At 49.8% G+C, this 17,059-nt stretch overlaps 1 protein-coding gene and 1 long non-coding RNA gene across 5 annotated transcripts in view; both read right to left on the reverse strand.

Moving 5' to 3' along the window:
• ogdha (oxoglutarate dehydrogenase a) overlaps positions 1 to 17,059 on the reverse strand; it is a 28,636-nt gene that overhangs the window by 7,930 nt on the left and 3,647 nt on the right. Inside the window, exons 3-10 of one of the 4 annotated variants that reach the window (XM_085179713.1) lie at positions 10,857 to 11,048; positions 8,855 to 8,957; positions 6,760 to 6,804; positions 1,287 to 1,402; positions 1,048 to 1,202; positions 600 to 746; positions 245 to 335; positions 1 to 164 (exon numbers count right to left, since the gene is read on the reverse strand). The exon at positions 1 to 164 is cut by the window's left edge and continues 16 nt beyond it. In XM_085179713.1, the coding sequence (XP_085035839.1) occupies positions 1 to 164; positions 245 to 335; positions 600 to 746; positions 1,048 to 1,202; positions 1,287 to 1,402; positions 6,760 to 6,804; positions 8,855 to 8,957; positions 10,857 to 11,048 (1,013 nt within the window). Of the gene's footprint in view, positions 165 to 244; positions 336 to 599; positions 747 to 1,047; positions 1,203 to 1,286; positions 1,403 to 6,759; positions 6,805 to 7,242; positions 7,273 to 8,854; positions 8,958 to 9,283; positions 9,378 to 10,856; positions 11,049 to 17,059 lie in introns of all 4 variants that reach the window. The other 3 variants (XM_085179714.1, XM_085179716.1, XM_085179715.1) reach the window with 3 other exon arrangements.
• Positions 12,576 to 17,054, reverse strand: LOC146506051 (uncharacterized). The gene is made up of 2 exons (XR_014877150.1): positions 16,337 to 17,054; positions 12,576 to 15,569 (listed from the first exon to the last, which is right to left on the reverse strand). It is a non-coding gene; the product is annotated as an uncharacterized LOC146506051 (long non-coding RNA).

Genomic DNA, 17,059 nt, shown 5'->3' on the forward strand with positions numbered 1-17,059 from the left:
TCTCCGCAGTAGAACTGGTCGGCTTTGGTCTTCCCCTGCACCACGGGGTCCACGGCCTCCAGGTGAGACGGGTTCGCCACCAGAGACAGCGTGATGTTCCTGTCTGTCACGCGGTTGATGCGGCGATGGTACATCCCCAGGTGGTACTTCACGTCGCCGGAGCCCTGCGGACAAACGACAGGTTGGATCAGACGGGGAAAGAAAAAACGCGAGTAAACGAACAAACGGCGGTAAAAACAGCGACCTCATCGGCTGCTTCCAGTTTGGAGTCGAACTGACAGAAGATCTGCTCCAGCTCTTTCCGGATCACGTTGGCCAGGACGTTGAGACGACCCCTGAAAGACACACAGAGGCCATGACGGAGCGCTCGCGGCGTTCGTCTTCACGCAGCTGTGAGCTGAGCCTGGATTTACTCTCGTCTTTGAAGCAGAAACACATTAAAATGCTGCTTTTGTAACCTCGGCGTGAGGAGCGCCGACGCCATTAAACTCGCCGTTTGGATGCAGATTTCTCCTGGAAGCTGCTGCCTCCTCTCTGATGACATCACGCAGGTGTCATCAACATGCGTGCGGTCGGGTAACAGCAGCGTGCGGTTTTACCTGTGGGGCATTCCCATGATGACGTTCTCCACGCCGTTCTCAGACGACTTGTCGATGATGGTCTTCAGGGCGGGGATCAGAGACTCGCAGCCCTCCAGGCCGAAGCGCTTCTCTGCAGACCACTTCTTCTGCAGGAACTCCTCAAACCTGAACACAGGCGAACACGCAGGTTATTCCCAACAGACTGCAGCCGCACCGTGTTTCCCAACGACTCCGAGTTGGAGATTTCACAGCAGACATCGATGGGACCAGCGTGAGGATCAAGCTGGTTACGACTGAAACAGCAGAGCACTGAGCTCGAGTTTCGCTGCGGGTAAAACCACCACGAGCTGTCAGAAACGGCTCGTGGTGGTTTACGATGCTGACGTCCCTCAGGGTCCATCTTTGGGTCTTCTGTTGCTCCGCCCTCCTGCTCCAGCCTATAAAACCAGTGTGGGGGGGTTCTAACCTGGTGGAGCGGACCATGCGGGCCAGCAGCGTGCGCTTCTCCTCCAGAGTGAACTGCATCACGCCCGGAGTCTCGAACTTCTGCCTGATCCACTGACACTGATCCAGGTCGTTGATGAACATGAACTCCACCCCGATGTGCTGACAGTACGCCATCTGCACCAACACACGCACACGTCCATTTTCCTGTAAACCATTTAAACTTCCACTTCCTGTGTGTGTGTCTGTGTGCGCGTTCACCTCCAGCCGGCGGATGATCTCCTTCAGCGGCAGCACGCTCTCCGAGCCTCCGATGAAGGTGGTGGTGGGAAGCCGGAACACTTTTTCCAGGTCCGACTCCTCCAGACCGTAGAAGCCTACAAGTCCCATGATGCACCACGGAGCGAGAGGGGAGGGGGGGGGGAGGAGCAGGAGAACGAGGAGAAAGAGGTGAGACAGAAAAACGTGCACAAGGAGTTAGTGATGAAGACAAGTTTAATCAACAGAGAGGGGAGATTTACACATGCAGGGGGGGAGGAGGAGCAGGGGGAGGAGGGGGGGAGGAGCAGGGGGAGGAGGGGGATGAGGAGGAGCAGGGGGAGGAGGGGGATGAGGAGCAGGGGGAGGAGGGGGGATGAGGAGGAGCAGGGGGAGGAGGAGCAGGGGGAGGAGGGGGGTGAGGAGTAGCAGGGGGAGGAGGGGGATGAGGAGGAGCAGGGGGAGGAGGGGGATGAGGAGCAGGGGGAGGAGGGGGGATGAGAAGGAGCAGGGGGAGGAGGGGGATGAGGAGGAGCAGGGGGAGGAGGGGGGGAGGAGGGGGATGAGGAGGAGCAGGGGGAGGAGGGGGGGAGGAGGAGCAGGGGGAGGAGGGGGGGGAGGAGGAGCAGGGGGAGGAGGGGGGGGATGAGGAGGAGGGGGGGAGGAGGAGGAGCAGGGGGAGGAGGGGGGTGAGGAGGAGCAGGGGGAGGAGGGGGGAGGAGGAGCAGGGGGAGGAGGGGGGATGAAGAGGAGCAGGGGGAGGAGGGGGAGATGAGGAGGAGCAGGGGGAGGAGGGGGATGAGGAGGAGCAGGGGGAGGAGGGGGGTGAGGAGTAGCAGGGGGAGGAGGGGGATGAGGAGGAGCAGGGGGAGGAGGGGGATGAGGAGCAGGGGGAGGAGGGGGGATGAGGAGGAGCAGGGGGAGGAGGGGGATGAGGAGGAGCAGGGGGAGGAGGGGGGAGGAGGGGGGGAGGAGGAGCAGGGGGAGGAGGGGGGGATGAGGAGGAGGGGGGGAGGATGAGGAGCAGGGGGAGGAGGGGGGTGAGGAGGAGCAGGGGGAGGAGGGGGGTGAGGAGGAGCAGGGGGAGGAGGGGGGGAGGAGGGGGGCATTAGAGTAGTGGAGGTTTTAATGGTTTTAGGACAGCAGAGGTGGAGGTGGAGGAGGAGGAGGAGGAGGTGTTTTGGGCCCAAAACAAATAAAAGTTGTTGGCGTCAAACGCCGTCACTGAAGCAGGGACAACATGGAAGTTAAGAGGGAGTTCTTCCTTCCTACGGTCGCCAAAGGGCTTGCTCACACGGGGTCATATGACTGTATCATTGTAGCGTCTACCTTACAACATGAAGCCTTGAGGCGACTGTTGCTGTGACTTGTGTTGTATAAATAAGTCACCTGGATGACGAAGCGCTACGTCCAGAGGAACAGAATCAGCTGTTGGAGACTTTGATGAAGTTGGAGGAGCGTCTTTTTGAGCACTCGTCCTGCCTGCAGTCTCACTTCAGGCTCAGCCAATCAGAGAACCCGCACACATGCAAAGGAGCCACTCAAAAGGCTGAATCTACCTCACAGTCCACAGCAAAGCAGGATGTCAAAGCAGGACGCTCGGCTGAGAGCTCCTACAGACCACCAGCAGCGCCCCCTACAGACCACCAGCAGCGCCCCCTACAGACCACCACCAGCTCCCCCTACAGACCACCACCAGCGCCCCCTACAGACCACCACCAGCGCCCCCTACAGACCACCACCAGCAGCGCCCCCTACAGACCACCAGCAGCGCCCCCTACAGACCACCAGCAGCGCCCCCTACAGACCACCACCAGCAGCGCCCCCTACAGACCACCAGCAGCGCCCCCTACAGACCACCACCAGCGCCCCCTACAGACCACCAGCAGCGCCCCCTACAGACAGCTCAGCTATTGACATGGTGCCCTGGCTCCAGCAGCCTCAGACAAGCGTCTGCCTTCTCCTGCGTCTGTAAGCGTTTCTGTCCGTCTGTGGCGACCGTTGGTCTGTAGTAACTGTGTCGTGCCCTCCTGGACTGAACTCTTTCTAAACATTTCAGCCTCATGGGGGCGCTAATCACAGCCTGTCAGTGCTTTTGTACTGAAAGCAGTTTATTACTTTAAAGCAGGGACTGTGTGTAATAGAGTAGATGTAATGCTACTCTATGTGTGCAGGTCTGAGTGTGTGCTGCCATCCTGACCTCTGTTTCAGAATCTTTCATATTTTGAGGAACAAACCTCAGACAGCTGCTAAACATCTGGAGCTGCAGCTCAGATGAAACATGCTGGGGATGTTTTACAAAGCACCTCTGACGTCTTTGTTCTCGAGTAAAAACAGAGGCTCTGTCCTGAGGTCGGTCCCTGCCTCAGTAACAGCTGGACTCAGACCAGTGTGACCTGTGGAGCACCAGCGGGCAGTTTACGCACAGCTTCTTGCTGCTCTGTGCAGTTGTCCTGCTGAGACAGTCTGACTGATATATTCTGTTTCAGGTCCGCTTTGAACCTGGTGACAGGGCTGAAACACACAGGCGGAACATTTTCTCCTCCCAGCCTCGATTTGGGGCTCAGTAACATTTTTCTCATGCTTCTGTCCAAATACATGAAGCTAAACTTGAGGAAACGGGAGCAGGATCGACGCACTGAGCTGAAACACGTCGTGAGGTCACTGACATTACACGACTACGGCACGATGTGAAGCAGCGTCAGTGCTCAGATATCTGTAGGGCTGCCACGATTAGTCGACTGTCAAAATCGTCGACGACTGATTTAATAGTCGACGCGTCGTTTGAAGCTTTGATCCCAAAAGACGCAGGAATAAGTAGTAGGATTTAAGAGTGTAATAACGGACTGAAACAGAAGATGGCAGCACTGCATGTACAAGGATGCCAGCTGCCGTTAAACCCCGAAGAAGAAGAAGCTGTGTCCCAGAATTCATAGCGCAGCCCAGCTCAGTTTTCCAACAATGGCGGCAGCTAGTTAGTTTTAATATTACTCTTATTATTCTTTCTGGGTCACAAAATAAACGTTTAACATATTTTCAGGCGAGAATGTAGCTGTGTAAACCTCAAATATCTGCTCAGTTTATCAAGACACCACATATTTTCAAAAGCGCTCCGACGTTTTCGGAGACGTCTGTTACCCACTAGCTCGATAGCTAGCCGGGGGCTAGGCTAACTAGAGCCGTGAGAGCACCGGACTCCCGGCTAATCGTTTTCAAACCCACCGCTGTCTTTCGCTACTCAGGTTAAACATGATATATAAGTCACTTAGATAACTTAAAATGTTATTGTTTGGCTTTTTTTAGTATTTTATTTGTTCCTGAGTAAATCGGTTTGGCTGAGATTAAAGTTATAGTTTTTACACAGCTGAATAAACGTCAAGCAGACAGCTGATTATCAGAAGTGTGAGATGCTGGAGAATTTACTCTGGTGTCCTGTTATATTTTAGATAGCAAGGAGTTTATTAAACTTCACCGAAACAATCTGCAAACTTCATTTAACTTTAATAAACTATCATCTTGTCTTTATTGTTAGTTAGCACATACCTTAAACACTTAGAGCTGTAAGCTAATGATAGTTATATAAGAGCAGATGCTGCTGGTGCAATAAGCTGTACGTTGGATGATGATCTGATTAGTCGACTATCAAAATAATCGTTTGTGGCAGCCCTTGATGTCAGACGCCCCAAAGACAGATCCAGACGTCACTGCAGTACATTTACAGATTAATAACCAGCTGCGTCTACAAGGACAGTATGGCAGGGATCTGTGACATCACACACACCCCTGCTAATCAAAAACACCCAAATATCCCAGAACTTCACTCACTGAAACTGCAGCTCAGTCTTCTTAGACGGTCTGTTAGTACAGTGACCCCACAGCAGCCATGTTATTGGTAATGTGATGTCACTAAACAGGGCAGCTTTAGCTAAGCCCCTCCCCCTGAGCTCCATGTCTGTTGTAGAGCATCGCTCACACTGCTGACTGGATGAACGTGCGACATGTAACTGATGCAAAGCGCTACATAGCTAGCTTAAACAAACTACCATACATAAATGTGGGTTTGCTGACTCGGATAAAGTGCAAAGAGTATTAATTTGTCACATTAATGTCGTAACAGTAAAGCTGCCCGAGCATTTTTCCGTTGTCAGGTAAATCATTCCTACACTTTAAACGAGCGGCCGTGACGTGGCGGGGTCGGCGTGGAGAAGCAGGGATTGGTGTGATGTGATCTGTCAGGCAGGGTTAGGAAAGGTGTGCGCACATTTGTGCCGTACTTTGAGCGGCCAGGTGGGCGTATCCCAGTAGATCTGACATCACATGACAGCTATGGATTAGCCTAGCAGACACCTAGCAGCTACAAAAGAGGCCACGCCCCTAAAAAACAACACCTTTAATGCTAATGTGAGCTGTAATATCATCCCGACCCAATTTTCAGCATCGCTGAACATTACTGTGCTCTGTGCAGGAGGTGAGCTTCAGTTACCTGTTAAACTGTGAACAGTGACACCAGGGAGGAGCTGCCCAGTAACAACAGCCTGATTTTATTAATAACCAGTATATAAATGTTGTTTAATGTTTAATGTTTAATCCACGTGGACACATCTGCATCTGAGGACAACGTTTTGGGATTTCCTTACCTGGATGATGGAGCATGCATCAAGCCATAGTTCAGAGCACATTCAGAGTCAGGCCCAGACACTAACGAACATAACGGTGAACTGTGGGACAGAGCGGGGGTCAGCACGCTAGCAGCAGCTAACAAAGCTGAGCACAGGGGACCCTGAGAGGAGGCGGAGCCTGTCGAGTCAGACGGGATGAACTTCCTCTCAGTGTTTCCTGTGTGCTGCTCAGGCTACAGGGAGATTTCACCGTGGTTCAGCCCACTGAGACAGAATCCACAGGAGTAAAGAAGCAGCAGAGTCTGCCGGCGTGACCGTCTGCACGGTTTTTATTTTCCCGTCTCACCTGTTGATTCTCGCTTTCTTTCTAAAAAACAAAACTAACTGATGTCACATTAAACTACAGCAGCAGGTGAAAGTGATAAACAGACATAAAATTACAGTTTATACTCTGCTTCATGAAGACGTATCCCTCTCTAAAATCATGTGATTATTTATACATTTGTCTGGGGGCACGTAACTGCCAACACAGACCTGCAGGTACACTCTGGCCAGGTGAGCGTGGGGCTGGTGAGCGGATCTGAGGACTGCAGCTGCACATATGTGAACATGCTTCCAGTTTGGTTAAACCGCTGCAAGGTCACAAACGTGCTTCAACTCCTGCACAAAGACAGAATCAGATGCTGAACCAGATGAAATCTCTCCGCGGCGCTGCGGCGCCCTCTGCAGGAGCTCAGGAGCCCGCCGTCTGCTGCGTTGATGCTTTCAGCTCCTGCAGATGTTTCCTTCAAACTACTGCACTGACAAACTCCACTAAAGATCAACTACTGACTTCACAGCAGTGCTGGTTCTCGTACCTCCGACCGTGAGAATGTGCAGCCTCTCCTTGAACACAGCCACGTCTGGACGGGTCGCCAGCAGGGGGCAGCAAAGGGAAGAGACACCCGGACACCATTAATGACCTGCAACCCCCTTTACCCTACAGCCTTTACACACCACCAGCACCAACACCACCACACCGGCCTACAGCCTCATCAGCGCAGCAGCCGCCCCGCATCTCGCGTCTCCACCACCGTCTGACCCCGCGACCAAAGAAGAAGAAGGAGCAGTGGAGGAGGAGACACATGTAGCGCCATGCTGAGGTCAAACAGCGTTGCCACAGCCGTCCCACACCGAGGCCATTCAGCTCACCTTCAGACGGACTACTTCCTGGGAGCGCTAATACAACAAACTGAACATGGCACACAGAGCAGCTCGAGAGGGGGCGTGTCCTGATGTGTAACAGTGGGTGGAGTCACAGGGGTTTATTTAGCCGCAGACAGTGAGGCGAAGCCACAAACCTTTGATCTTTGACTTCCTGTTTCCTGTTTCTGACGACACAGAATGAAGCCGAAGCTGAACGTTAATGAGCCGTTAGCAACATTCAGACTGCGAACAAACAGGAAGTACTGCTTTGTCCTCGTCTTCCTCTGTGGTGGTTTAAAAGCACCTGGAAGCAGGACTGCTGTTAATAAATGTCCTGAGAGGAAGACGAGGAAGAGCTCTGAGACGGAGTCTTAGACTCACGGTACAGATGATGTAAACTGTCAGCTGATTAAATGACATCATCGTGGCGAGGTTTCAGGTCCAAAAGGAAAAGATCTGAGCAGGATTAGCAGTGGAGGAGCGCTCTGGCTAACGTGGTGCACAGCCCAGCGTCACGCAGCACAAGCTAAACTGCCCGCCGCTGCCCAGAGACGCCGACGCCGCATTTTTCACCTTCAGAAAGATTCTGTGATCTTTGTCAGGTCTCGTGTTCACACTGGGCTCCGTGAACGCGTGCGTGGATGAAACACTCGGACGGCTCGCGGGTCGCTCGGTTTGAGTCAGACGCTTTAATAAACGAGTGTCATCATCCACGCCGTTTCTACACGGTGAGTCTAAACGACGCGAGCAGACCGCTGATTGTTCTGGTCGCCAGCAGATCGCTGCGGCCCAAACAGGAAACCGAGAATGCTGCCCTTCAAAGTAAAAGCTGCGCCACGGTTCCAGATATCCTACGACTCCACGTGGAGTCAACGATGGGCGACTCGCGTCCAACAGAAACGGACTCATTAAAGGCTTCATCCTGCCAGCGGAGAGGAGCTCCGAGTCTGAGCGCGAGGTCTGAGGCGGTGAAGCCGGTTCCCGCCAGGCCTCCTGGAGCCACACCGAATCAGGACGTTTTCTACAGAGGCTCTGAGAAAGCTTTCGGTCCTCGGCGGGCACGTAATCACCGAAAACGGACGTTCCCCTTTCATTAAAAACACCTTCAGTCAGGCTGTTTAGATCTCAGAGAATCATCCAGATTTTAAAGTCGGGATTAGGATTGGGTCGATGTTTTCAGTGTTTCCGCACTTTAACAGAGCGTGGAGGAGAGACTGCGACTGCACACCACCACCGAGAGAGACGCAGGACTGAACCTCTGATCTGATACCAGCGCTGCAGCCTCACTGTGAACCACATGATCAGAACCCGTGTTTGAGGGTTTACAGCCTTAAGCTCTTTGTTTTAATTAAAATATCATATTTAAACTAAAATAACAAAAATATAAAGTTTAGTTTGTTAAATGAAATGAAATGATCACAAGTGTCTGCATGCAAACATCTGATGATCCAGACTGTAATGAATAAACTGGCACTAATGTTCACGTCAGCACAGCCGTGCGGTCTCTCCTCACGTCTGTGTGGGAAACACTGAAATGGTTAATTCTCGGACCTTCATCACAGAACGAAGGTCTTCAGATGTTAGATGAGGAAGAACGATTCGGTTTAGACAGAGAATAAAATCCTGAAACAGCTCAATTTAAAAACAGAACGTTATCGTACAGCAGAAGAGTTTCTTCTGCTGTACGATAACGTTTCAGAGACTCCTCCAGCCAACGAGCGCTGAACACACGAAGACGAGGTCGATTTCTGAGGGTCGGCTCCTCACCCAGCTTGTCGGAGGACGTGATAATGTCAGTGGGGACACACGAGTCCAGATCGGCGTCCATGATGCCGAGGGGGTCCAACTGGGCCACGTGGTGCCCTCGGATCTACAGGAAGTGACAACAGCACAGAGCCCACCCAGGGCAGGAAGGGGGGGGTGAGAACAGGGTGAGATGAAGGAAGAGGAGGAGGAGATGCAACCAAATAACAGACAGAGGATGAAGAGCGGAGCAGATGAGAAGCAGGATGGAGGGAAGAAATCAGAAACGGGAGAAACGTTGAAAAGTTAGGAAAAACAGGAAGTGTTAGAGAGGAGGAGGAGGAGGAGGAGGAGAGAGGGAGGAGGAGGAGGAGAGAGGGGGGAGGGCGGGTGGGAGGGAAAAGCAAAGTTAACATCACGGTCTGTTTGGTGGTTTAGTTGCGGCGCTCTCACCGACATCCTGGAAGCCGGCATTCACCGGAGCGTCATCAAAATTCACACAGCTGATTCCCAGTGGATCCAGGTGGGCATTGTGATGACCCATCACCTGAACACACACACACACCACAACAGGAAGCTCAGGCCCTCACAGGTCCTCATGACAGCGTCACCTCAGGGTCGGGCTTTAATCCAGCCGGCTGCACTTCCTGTTGCTGCAGAGTCACTTTGAACTCTGAGTTAAAGACGACCCTGAAGCGCTTCAGCGTGCTAGTCTGGATTACTGTGGAAACCCTTCGCTGACCCTGCGGCGGCACCGGCCCACAGAGATCCCGCCCACTGTGGTGGGCGGTATAAACGGTATACGGTAGAAACTATATAAATTTGGCCATGTTGATGATGTCATCAAGCGGCGCCTGTTTTGGTTGAAAGCACTGCAGCGGCTGCAAACATCATCATCTGCAAATTATGGCGGGCGACAGAAACAGCAAAGAGACGATTCAATGTTGAAATATGGGGAAAGCCAAAAACTGGCTTCCTCCACTTCTGTAACATTGATTCATTAATGCTGAATTCTCTGCAGCTGCTCTGTTCCCATGTTGTTGCAGTATATTAATGACTAACCTCGTATTGTGGATGAATAATCTCAGTTGTTCTCCTGACTGAAGTTTGGTCTGTTTACAGCATCCTGCCATGTGATTACATTTGTCTCTAACCATCAGGAACCTTCACGTTAACTTTTATCGAGTGGAAAAGTGTTAGCTTAAATCCTGCAGCTCCACTGTGCTAATGTTATGCTAACATAGCTGTGTCGCTAGCGATCATGTAGCACATCATTATATAGCAGCTAGCCCACCTTCAGTAACCCTACAAACGTCACTGCTGTTTAGTTTTCTGTCTTCATTAATGTTGGAAGTGACAGCAGAGCTGTACGTTTTAGTTTTTCATGCTATATCATGCTTAGCTGGAAGCTAGCGAGCTAACTTCCTGCTAACTTGTAACTCTGTTAAATGTAATAATCCTGTTTTCATGGATGCCTGGATGTTAAACTTCATAGTTACACCTGGTAAAGCAGCAACGCTGATCATTTAATTAAAGATGAAATAATTGAGACAGTTTTTAACTCTCAGTGTTCGTTTGACTTTGGGACCTGAAGCAAAGTCGCACTAAAACATTTTTGACAGATGTCTGAGCACCGTGTACATAAAATCGGTTCGAGGTCAGAAAGCACAACCAGAATTCATACATAAGGCTCACAGTTAAGTGTGCCTTAAAATCCTTTAAGCACATGTTTCAAATTACACCGTGATATGGATTTTAGACCAGCCCTACTGTGGATGTCGTCTACACTCGGCTCTGATGGATTCTGATCATCAATTATTGATCAGAGTTTGTGTGACCTGTGAAGACCTAAACTCACCAACGTCTCCATCAACAAACAGCAGCCATCGATAAGCAGGTGAACAAACAGGAAAATATTTTACAGCACAGGCTTCACTCTATCAGTAGCCAAAGGTCAGAGGTCACTGACAAACACAGGCTTTTCAATAATCTTATGGATGTATTGATCATGTGTGTGTGTGTGTACCTGGTAGGCCCTGATGAGCGACTGCACAGCCAGGTGATCCTCCACCAGCTTCTCCACGTTGGGCTGAGCTCCGACCAGAGAGGAGAGCTGGGGGGCGACGAGGCTGGACGCCACAGACAGCCCCAGAGGAGACTGGTAGGCGGCGCCGGGAGGAGCGCCAGCGTTGGCGTTCCGGAAAAACACATCCCACGACTGCAGGAGAGGAAGAAGAGAAAGATGTTGATGATGCCACGAACATCAGAAATCCTGATCTTACTGCACTGAAGGCGCCTCAGCGCCTGCTGTTGCTGTGTGTGCTCCATAAGTGAGAGAACTTCCTGTGGTGGGTGGAGTCAGAACAGCTAACCGACAGCTAACCAGTGCTGTCAAACATGGACGCAGCATTATTTATGGCGTTTGACCTCAGAGATGCTCAAAGCTTCGATGAAGGAAGAGGAAATCTGAGGGCACGCCGTTTCACCATCAGGAGGTCAGAGGGCCTTAATGAGCTCTGCTCTACATCACGCCGTTTCCGTGGTGACCAAACACACACACCAGACTCCTCCACAGCGTGGGACTGACGAAGTCACACAGGAAGCTTTAAAGCCATCACAGCAGGTTACTCCTGCTGAGTCACAAGGTGGAGCGCGTCCCGGCTTACGTTTACACATCTCAGCTGTTCTGCGTCAGCGAGCTCCCGCCCACAGTACACTTTACTTCCTGTGTCCAGCTAGCAGGCTAAGCTAATAACAGCAAGGTCACGGTGTCAGGCCGTTACATAACAGATGTCACACACACACACACACACACACACACACACACACACACACACACAGTGTACCTGTTTAGATATCTTTGTGGGGACCAACAGTCACTTGTGGGGACAAAGCGTCCGTCCCCAGTTTGAGGCTCAAAATGTGGTTTCAGTGTCAGCGTTACGGTTCGGCTGAGGGTTAGCAACTGGGAAGAGATGATGTCAATTAGATGTCCTCACTTTCAAAACGAGAATACATGTGTGTGTGTGGGGGGAGGGTTGTCGGTGTGGGTGGAGCTCTGATCGAACGCTGCGCCCCTGACAGATGATTCTCTCGTTGTTTAGGTTAACGCCTTCAAAGTACTTCCTGTTTTTAAATCGGCCTTCGTTAATCGGACTCGTTTAAAGTCATTAAAGAATTGATCGAAGCCAGAGGGCCTCTCATTCTCACTGCCGGCCCTGAAGTCGGCCTGTCACGTGACTCTTCTGGGAGCTATTATTAGCTGGCTGTCCTTTAGCGCCCGGTCAGAGAGCTCACCAAAACAAACGCTGTCACAGCCACGTCACCTTCACGACCCCAGAGCCCGTTTGAAGACGGAAAAATGAAAAAAAGACTCATTTACAGCTTTTTAAAGAAGAAAGACTCGAGAGCTGTGAGCTCCACGCGCAGCACTGGTCCCCGACAGATGCCGCGATGCTGCTCTGCCTACATCACATGTGTGGTTTTAGATTTTAGGTCTCATGCTGGACATTTGAATCATAAACAGGGACCTAATTTAACCTGAACTCTTCCATGGCATGCATTTTAATTTCTCTTTGATGTTTGGGCTGGTTAGGACCTGATGAATGTAAAAACAAAGAATTACCAGATTTTTCTTTTACCTTTTTTTGTTTATGAGAAAAATGAGAGCAACATATGAGGATATTCATTTAAAATGTCAATAGAACAGTTGGTAAATGGCCTGTATTTATATAGCGCTTTACTCAGTCCCTAAGGACCCCAAAGCGCTTTACACTACATCCAGTCACACACACATTCACACACTGGTGATGGCAGCTACATTGTAGCCACAGCCACCCTGGGGCGCACTGACAGAGGCGAGGCTGCCGGACACTGGCGCCCTCTGACCACCACCAGTTGCAGCATAATGTCCTCGTAAGTGGATATCAGGCCCTTACAGAGCAAGATTTAGTATTTTGGTCTAAACAATAATGGACGTCAGGTCAGGAGGTTAATATTTTATCAAGCCGATTAGAGCTGTAACTACAGATCCTTTTGGTCGTCGACTCATCTGCCAATTTTTCTTTCTGTTGATTGTTTCCATAACTCTCGTCTGTGCTTCCTGTAGTCAAAATGATTTTCCAAAGTTTAAGATGATTCCGTGGACGCGCTCTGGATGCTGATGATAACCTGCTCTGTACAGGACAGACTCATCTGTGCATCTTTAATCCAGAACAAACAGAACCAGAATAGAAACTACCGATTTGGTAGTGCAGTGTTTAAGTGATTACGCCCACAGGCTACCCCTAACATCTAAACTCTAATATTAATGTGAGCAGACCAAATACAGTAGCAGACTGTATCTGCTGCTGTATTTGTATAGCGCTTTACTTAGTCCCTAAGGAGCGCTATACACTACATCAGCCACTCACACACACACACATTCACACGCTGGTGGTGGCAGCTACGCTGCAGCCACAGCTACAGCTACTGGGGCGCACTGACAGAGGTGAGGTTTACATCACATTTCACTCGTTAGCTAACAAAACTGTGATGTTAGCTTAGCGAGCGTCATGACAGGTTAGCTAACATACGTGAACGTGACTCTCCCACTCCGAGGTGACATCACAGGAGCTTTACATGCAGATTTATCTTCAGTTTCCTGTGAAACTCTTTCACTTTTAAAGCTCTGACTCCGTTTTCTTCCATCCAGCTGCTTTGCCGTTCGCGCTACGCTCCTCTTAGTATCGAGTGTTGGCAGGTAACACAGGTGACACAGGTGACACAGCCCCCACAGGCTGCTGTAGTCTACAGTCCACGTCACTGATTATCCCGATGAACCACTGCTGTTACATAACGCTGATGGTATACTGTACTTATTTGTTCTTGCTGCTAAAATGAATGAAACGTCTCCATGTGTCTCCACAGAGCACAGATGTGTCCATGATCCATCACAGCTGATTTAAAGGGCTAAATGACTCCTCAACATTTCTTGAAGTTCTCCAGAGGCCTGGTAATGAACTAATCATGTGATTCAGGTGTGTTGACCCAGGGTGGGATCTAAAACCTGCAGGACACCGACACTCGAGGCCTGGAGTTGCCCACCCCTGCTTTAAACCCTTTAAAGCGCCGTCCTGACACAGCTGCTACTCTTGAACAGGATGTTGTCACATGACTGGTCACATGTGCTCAGAGCACACTGAACATGTCAGTGCGGCTGTAATGTGTTTCAGAATGTGGACACGAGGAAACGCCTGCAAACACATTTTAATGCTCGTCCTTCATCCCAGATGTCAACAGCAGCGTGTTCCTGTTGTGCAGTAAAACCTTCTGTATGATTCTGCACATATTATTATTCTGTGTTTGCCTCATTTCACTAACACACTACAGCACACTACAGTGTCCAACAACAAAGAGCTTCAGAAACCTGGAGAGTTGCTGCTCAAGAGCTCTTTAAAGGACGTCTGCCTCCTTGGAAACAAAATACAAAGAAACGAGTGGCTCAAGACTTTTGCACACACACGCATCATATCATTACAAACAGATGCACACCACTGTTTCCCCACAGCAGCTTTTTGTGCACACGACACTCATCTGAGCTTTTTTTTGTTTAATCTGACTCATCGAAGCCTCGAGAGTTTCCCCACTAAACACTTGCTTCACTCTTATTTTGAAAGAGTTCTGTTACTGCTAACCAGCGGGCCCCACACTTCCTGTATCATGTTCCTCGTGTCCTTGATATCTTGCAGCAGCTTTTCGTCAGAGGTGGACGGGTCCCCGAGCAGAACCAGGACCAGCTGCACTACAACATGGAGGAGATGTTTCACTGCAGGCTGAACCAGCCAATCAGAAGCGTGTGCACATGTGTAATTTAACACACGACATGACCACGGGAATCACCAACGCTGTGGTTCATGTTCCTTGGAGGACATTCATGGAGCAGTGAACGCCACCGCCGTGCGTCACGACACAACGAGCCATGTTTGTCACTAACAAGGAAGCACGGTGTGTTCTTTAAAGGTCCCATCAGAGTGTCACACTCACTAACCCCGCCCTTCTCTTCAGTTTTCAGCCAATCACATTTTAATCTTCTGCTCATTTCTCACATTTCATCGTGTTTATCATCGAACCCTCAGGAAATGAAGTACGGGGAGAGAATAAAGAAATGTGCCACTGCTGGTTTGGCCAACGTTTCCCGAGCGTTCAGTTGTTTAGCGACATAATGCGAATAGCGGCGAGCTAACGATGCAGTTTTTCCTGTCGAGCTCGCCCTACATTCACTTCCACTTGTTACTACTCGTGCTGACATCAGCTCGTCACAGATCTCCTTATGCGGTGATCTTTGACAAAAATCGTACAACCCGCTAAAAGTGGTTGTTGCCCTTCTCCATACTTCCAGAATCCAGCCAATCAGAAGAAAGCATGCTTGTAGAGAAGATTCACCTGTGATGGTAGTTTTAGATAATGCAACATTTCTAAAAATGCTTCATGCTAATTCTTTAAATGCTTTGTTTACTGCACAGCTCAGTAAACACGAGCAGTGAAAGTATCAGCTGTTTGTTTCAGTCAGGACGACGGCAGACTGACACTTTCTATCTTTATTTCAGAACATTATTTTTTACATTTCAAGTGAAATAAAACATCATATTAATATTTAAAAATATAAAACTGTACATGAGCACCTAAAACTGTCTGACCCGGGGCTGCTAAACTTTTATCTTCCTCATTTTGAACGACGTGGGCCTCACAATGGTTTCACCTAGGGATGCACCGATACCGATACTGGTATCGGGGCCGATACTGTAAAATGTGTGTGTACTCATACTCGTAAAAGTTAACCGATACCATGAACCGATACCAACTTATTTCATTAATCAGAGGGTGGCTTGTCATTTCTGTTGTAGTTTTTTAGATTGGCCACTAGGGGGACATCCCGCGCTAAACAGGCACAGGGTTAGGCGAGTGAGACTGGCGGCTCCAGATAAAAAAGAGAAACTGGAGGCTGCTGTAGCTAGGCTAAACAAAATGTCAGCAGTGTGGAACAGCCAACTTTAACTCAGGTTTTGGAAAAGCGATGAAAAATGTCAAGAGAAAATCCACGGGCAGTTTAAATAACAGAGGCTCGACTCATTTTATCGCTCTGGATGACCAGCCAATGCCGTCTAATGTCTAAGCCAATTGTTGCACTCTGCAACAATTTAAGTTTATTTTATTCCAAACAGAAGTGTTTATTTATTATTCTGAAAGCTCGAGACAGTGCCAATAGTTCAGTGATATTTTGTTAAATTACAATGTGGACACTCTGCAATAATTTAACAGAAGTGCTTATTTTTCACTTGAAATTTCTTTTGTGGTCATTTTTATTAAGATTTTATTTTTTATCGGCAGAGAATAAAATAAAACCTGTCTTCCAATTCATTGCATGTGTGTGTGTGTGTGTGGTAGAAGTATCGGCAAGTACTCAGACCCAAGTATCGGTATCGTATCGGTTTGAAAAAATTGGTATCGTTGCATCCCTAGTTTCACCCGAAACCTCTGCTGATAGTGACCCACACCCTTTTCCACACCTCGGCTCATGGGATGAGGCACATGCTCAACAGTGGGTCAACGACCCTCTTCAAGGACACTCCCACTAGGGTTTAAATTTGTGGGACTCTCGGATGAAAACTCTTCACCAACTGAAAGAAGTCTGGTGACTTTCTGTCTGTGGAATCGATCAATACTGTGGAAATGGTGCAGCTGTTTTTATGGTAAATGGCCTGTATTTATATAGCGCTTTACTAGTCCCTACGGACCCCAAAGCGCTTTACATATCCAGTCATTCACCCATCCACACACCCATTCACACACTGGTGATGAAGCTACATTGTAGCCACAGCCACCCTGGGGCGCACTGACAGAGGCGAGGCTGCCGGACACTGGCGCCACCGGGCCCTCTGACCACCACCAGTAGGCAACGGGTGAAGTGTCTCGCCCAAGGACACAACGACCGAGACTGTCCAAGCCGGGGCTCGAACCAGCAACCTTCCGATTACAAGACGAACTCCCAACTCTTGAGCCACGATCGCCCCAACCAGCTGTTTTTATGTGTTCAAAATCACCAAACCTTTAACTTCTGATTGTCTGGGTTCTGGGTTTATGTCCCATTACACTGTGGAGGGTTTGTCCTGCATCGATGCTGCCAGCAGTAAAATCAAACCGACCTCTGCACTGACCCCTCCACACCTGCAGGGGCTCCACTGCTCCTTA

This window comes from Neolamprologus multifasciatus, chromosome 12 (assembly GCF_963576455.1).
Source record: "Neolamprologus multifasciatus chromosome 12, fNeoMul1.2, whole genome shotgun sequence".
In the NCBI taxonomy this organism is placed as follows: Eukaryota; Metazoa; Chordata; class Actinopteri; order Cichliformes; family Cichlidae; genus Neolamprologus; species Neolamprologus multifasciatus.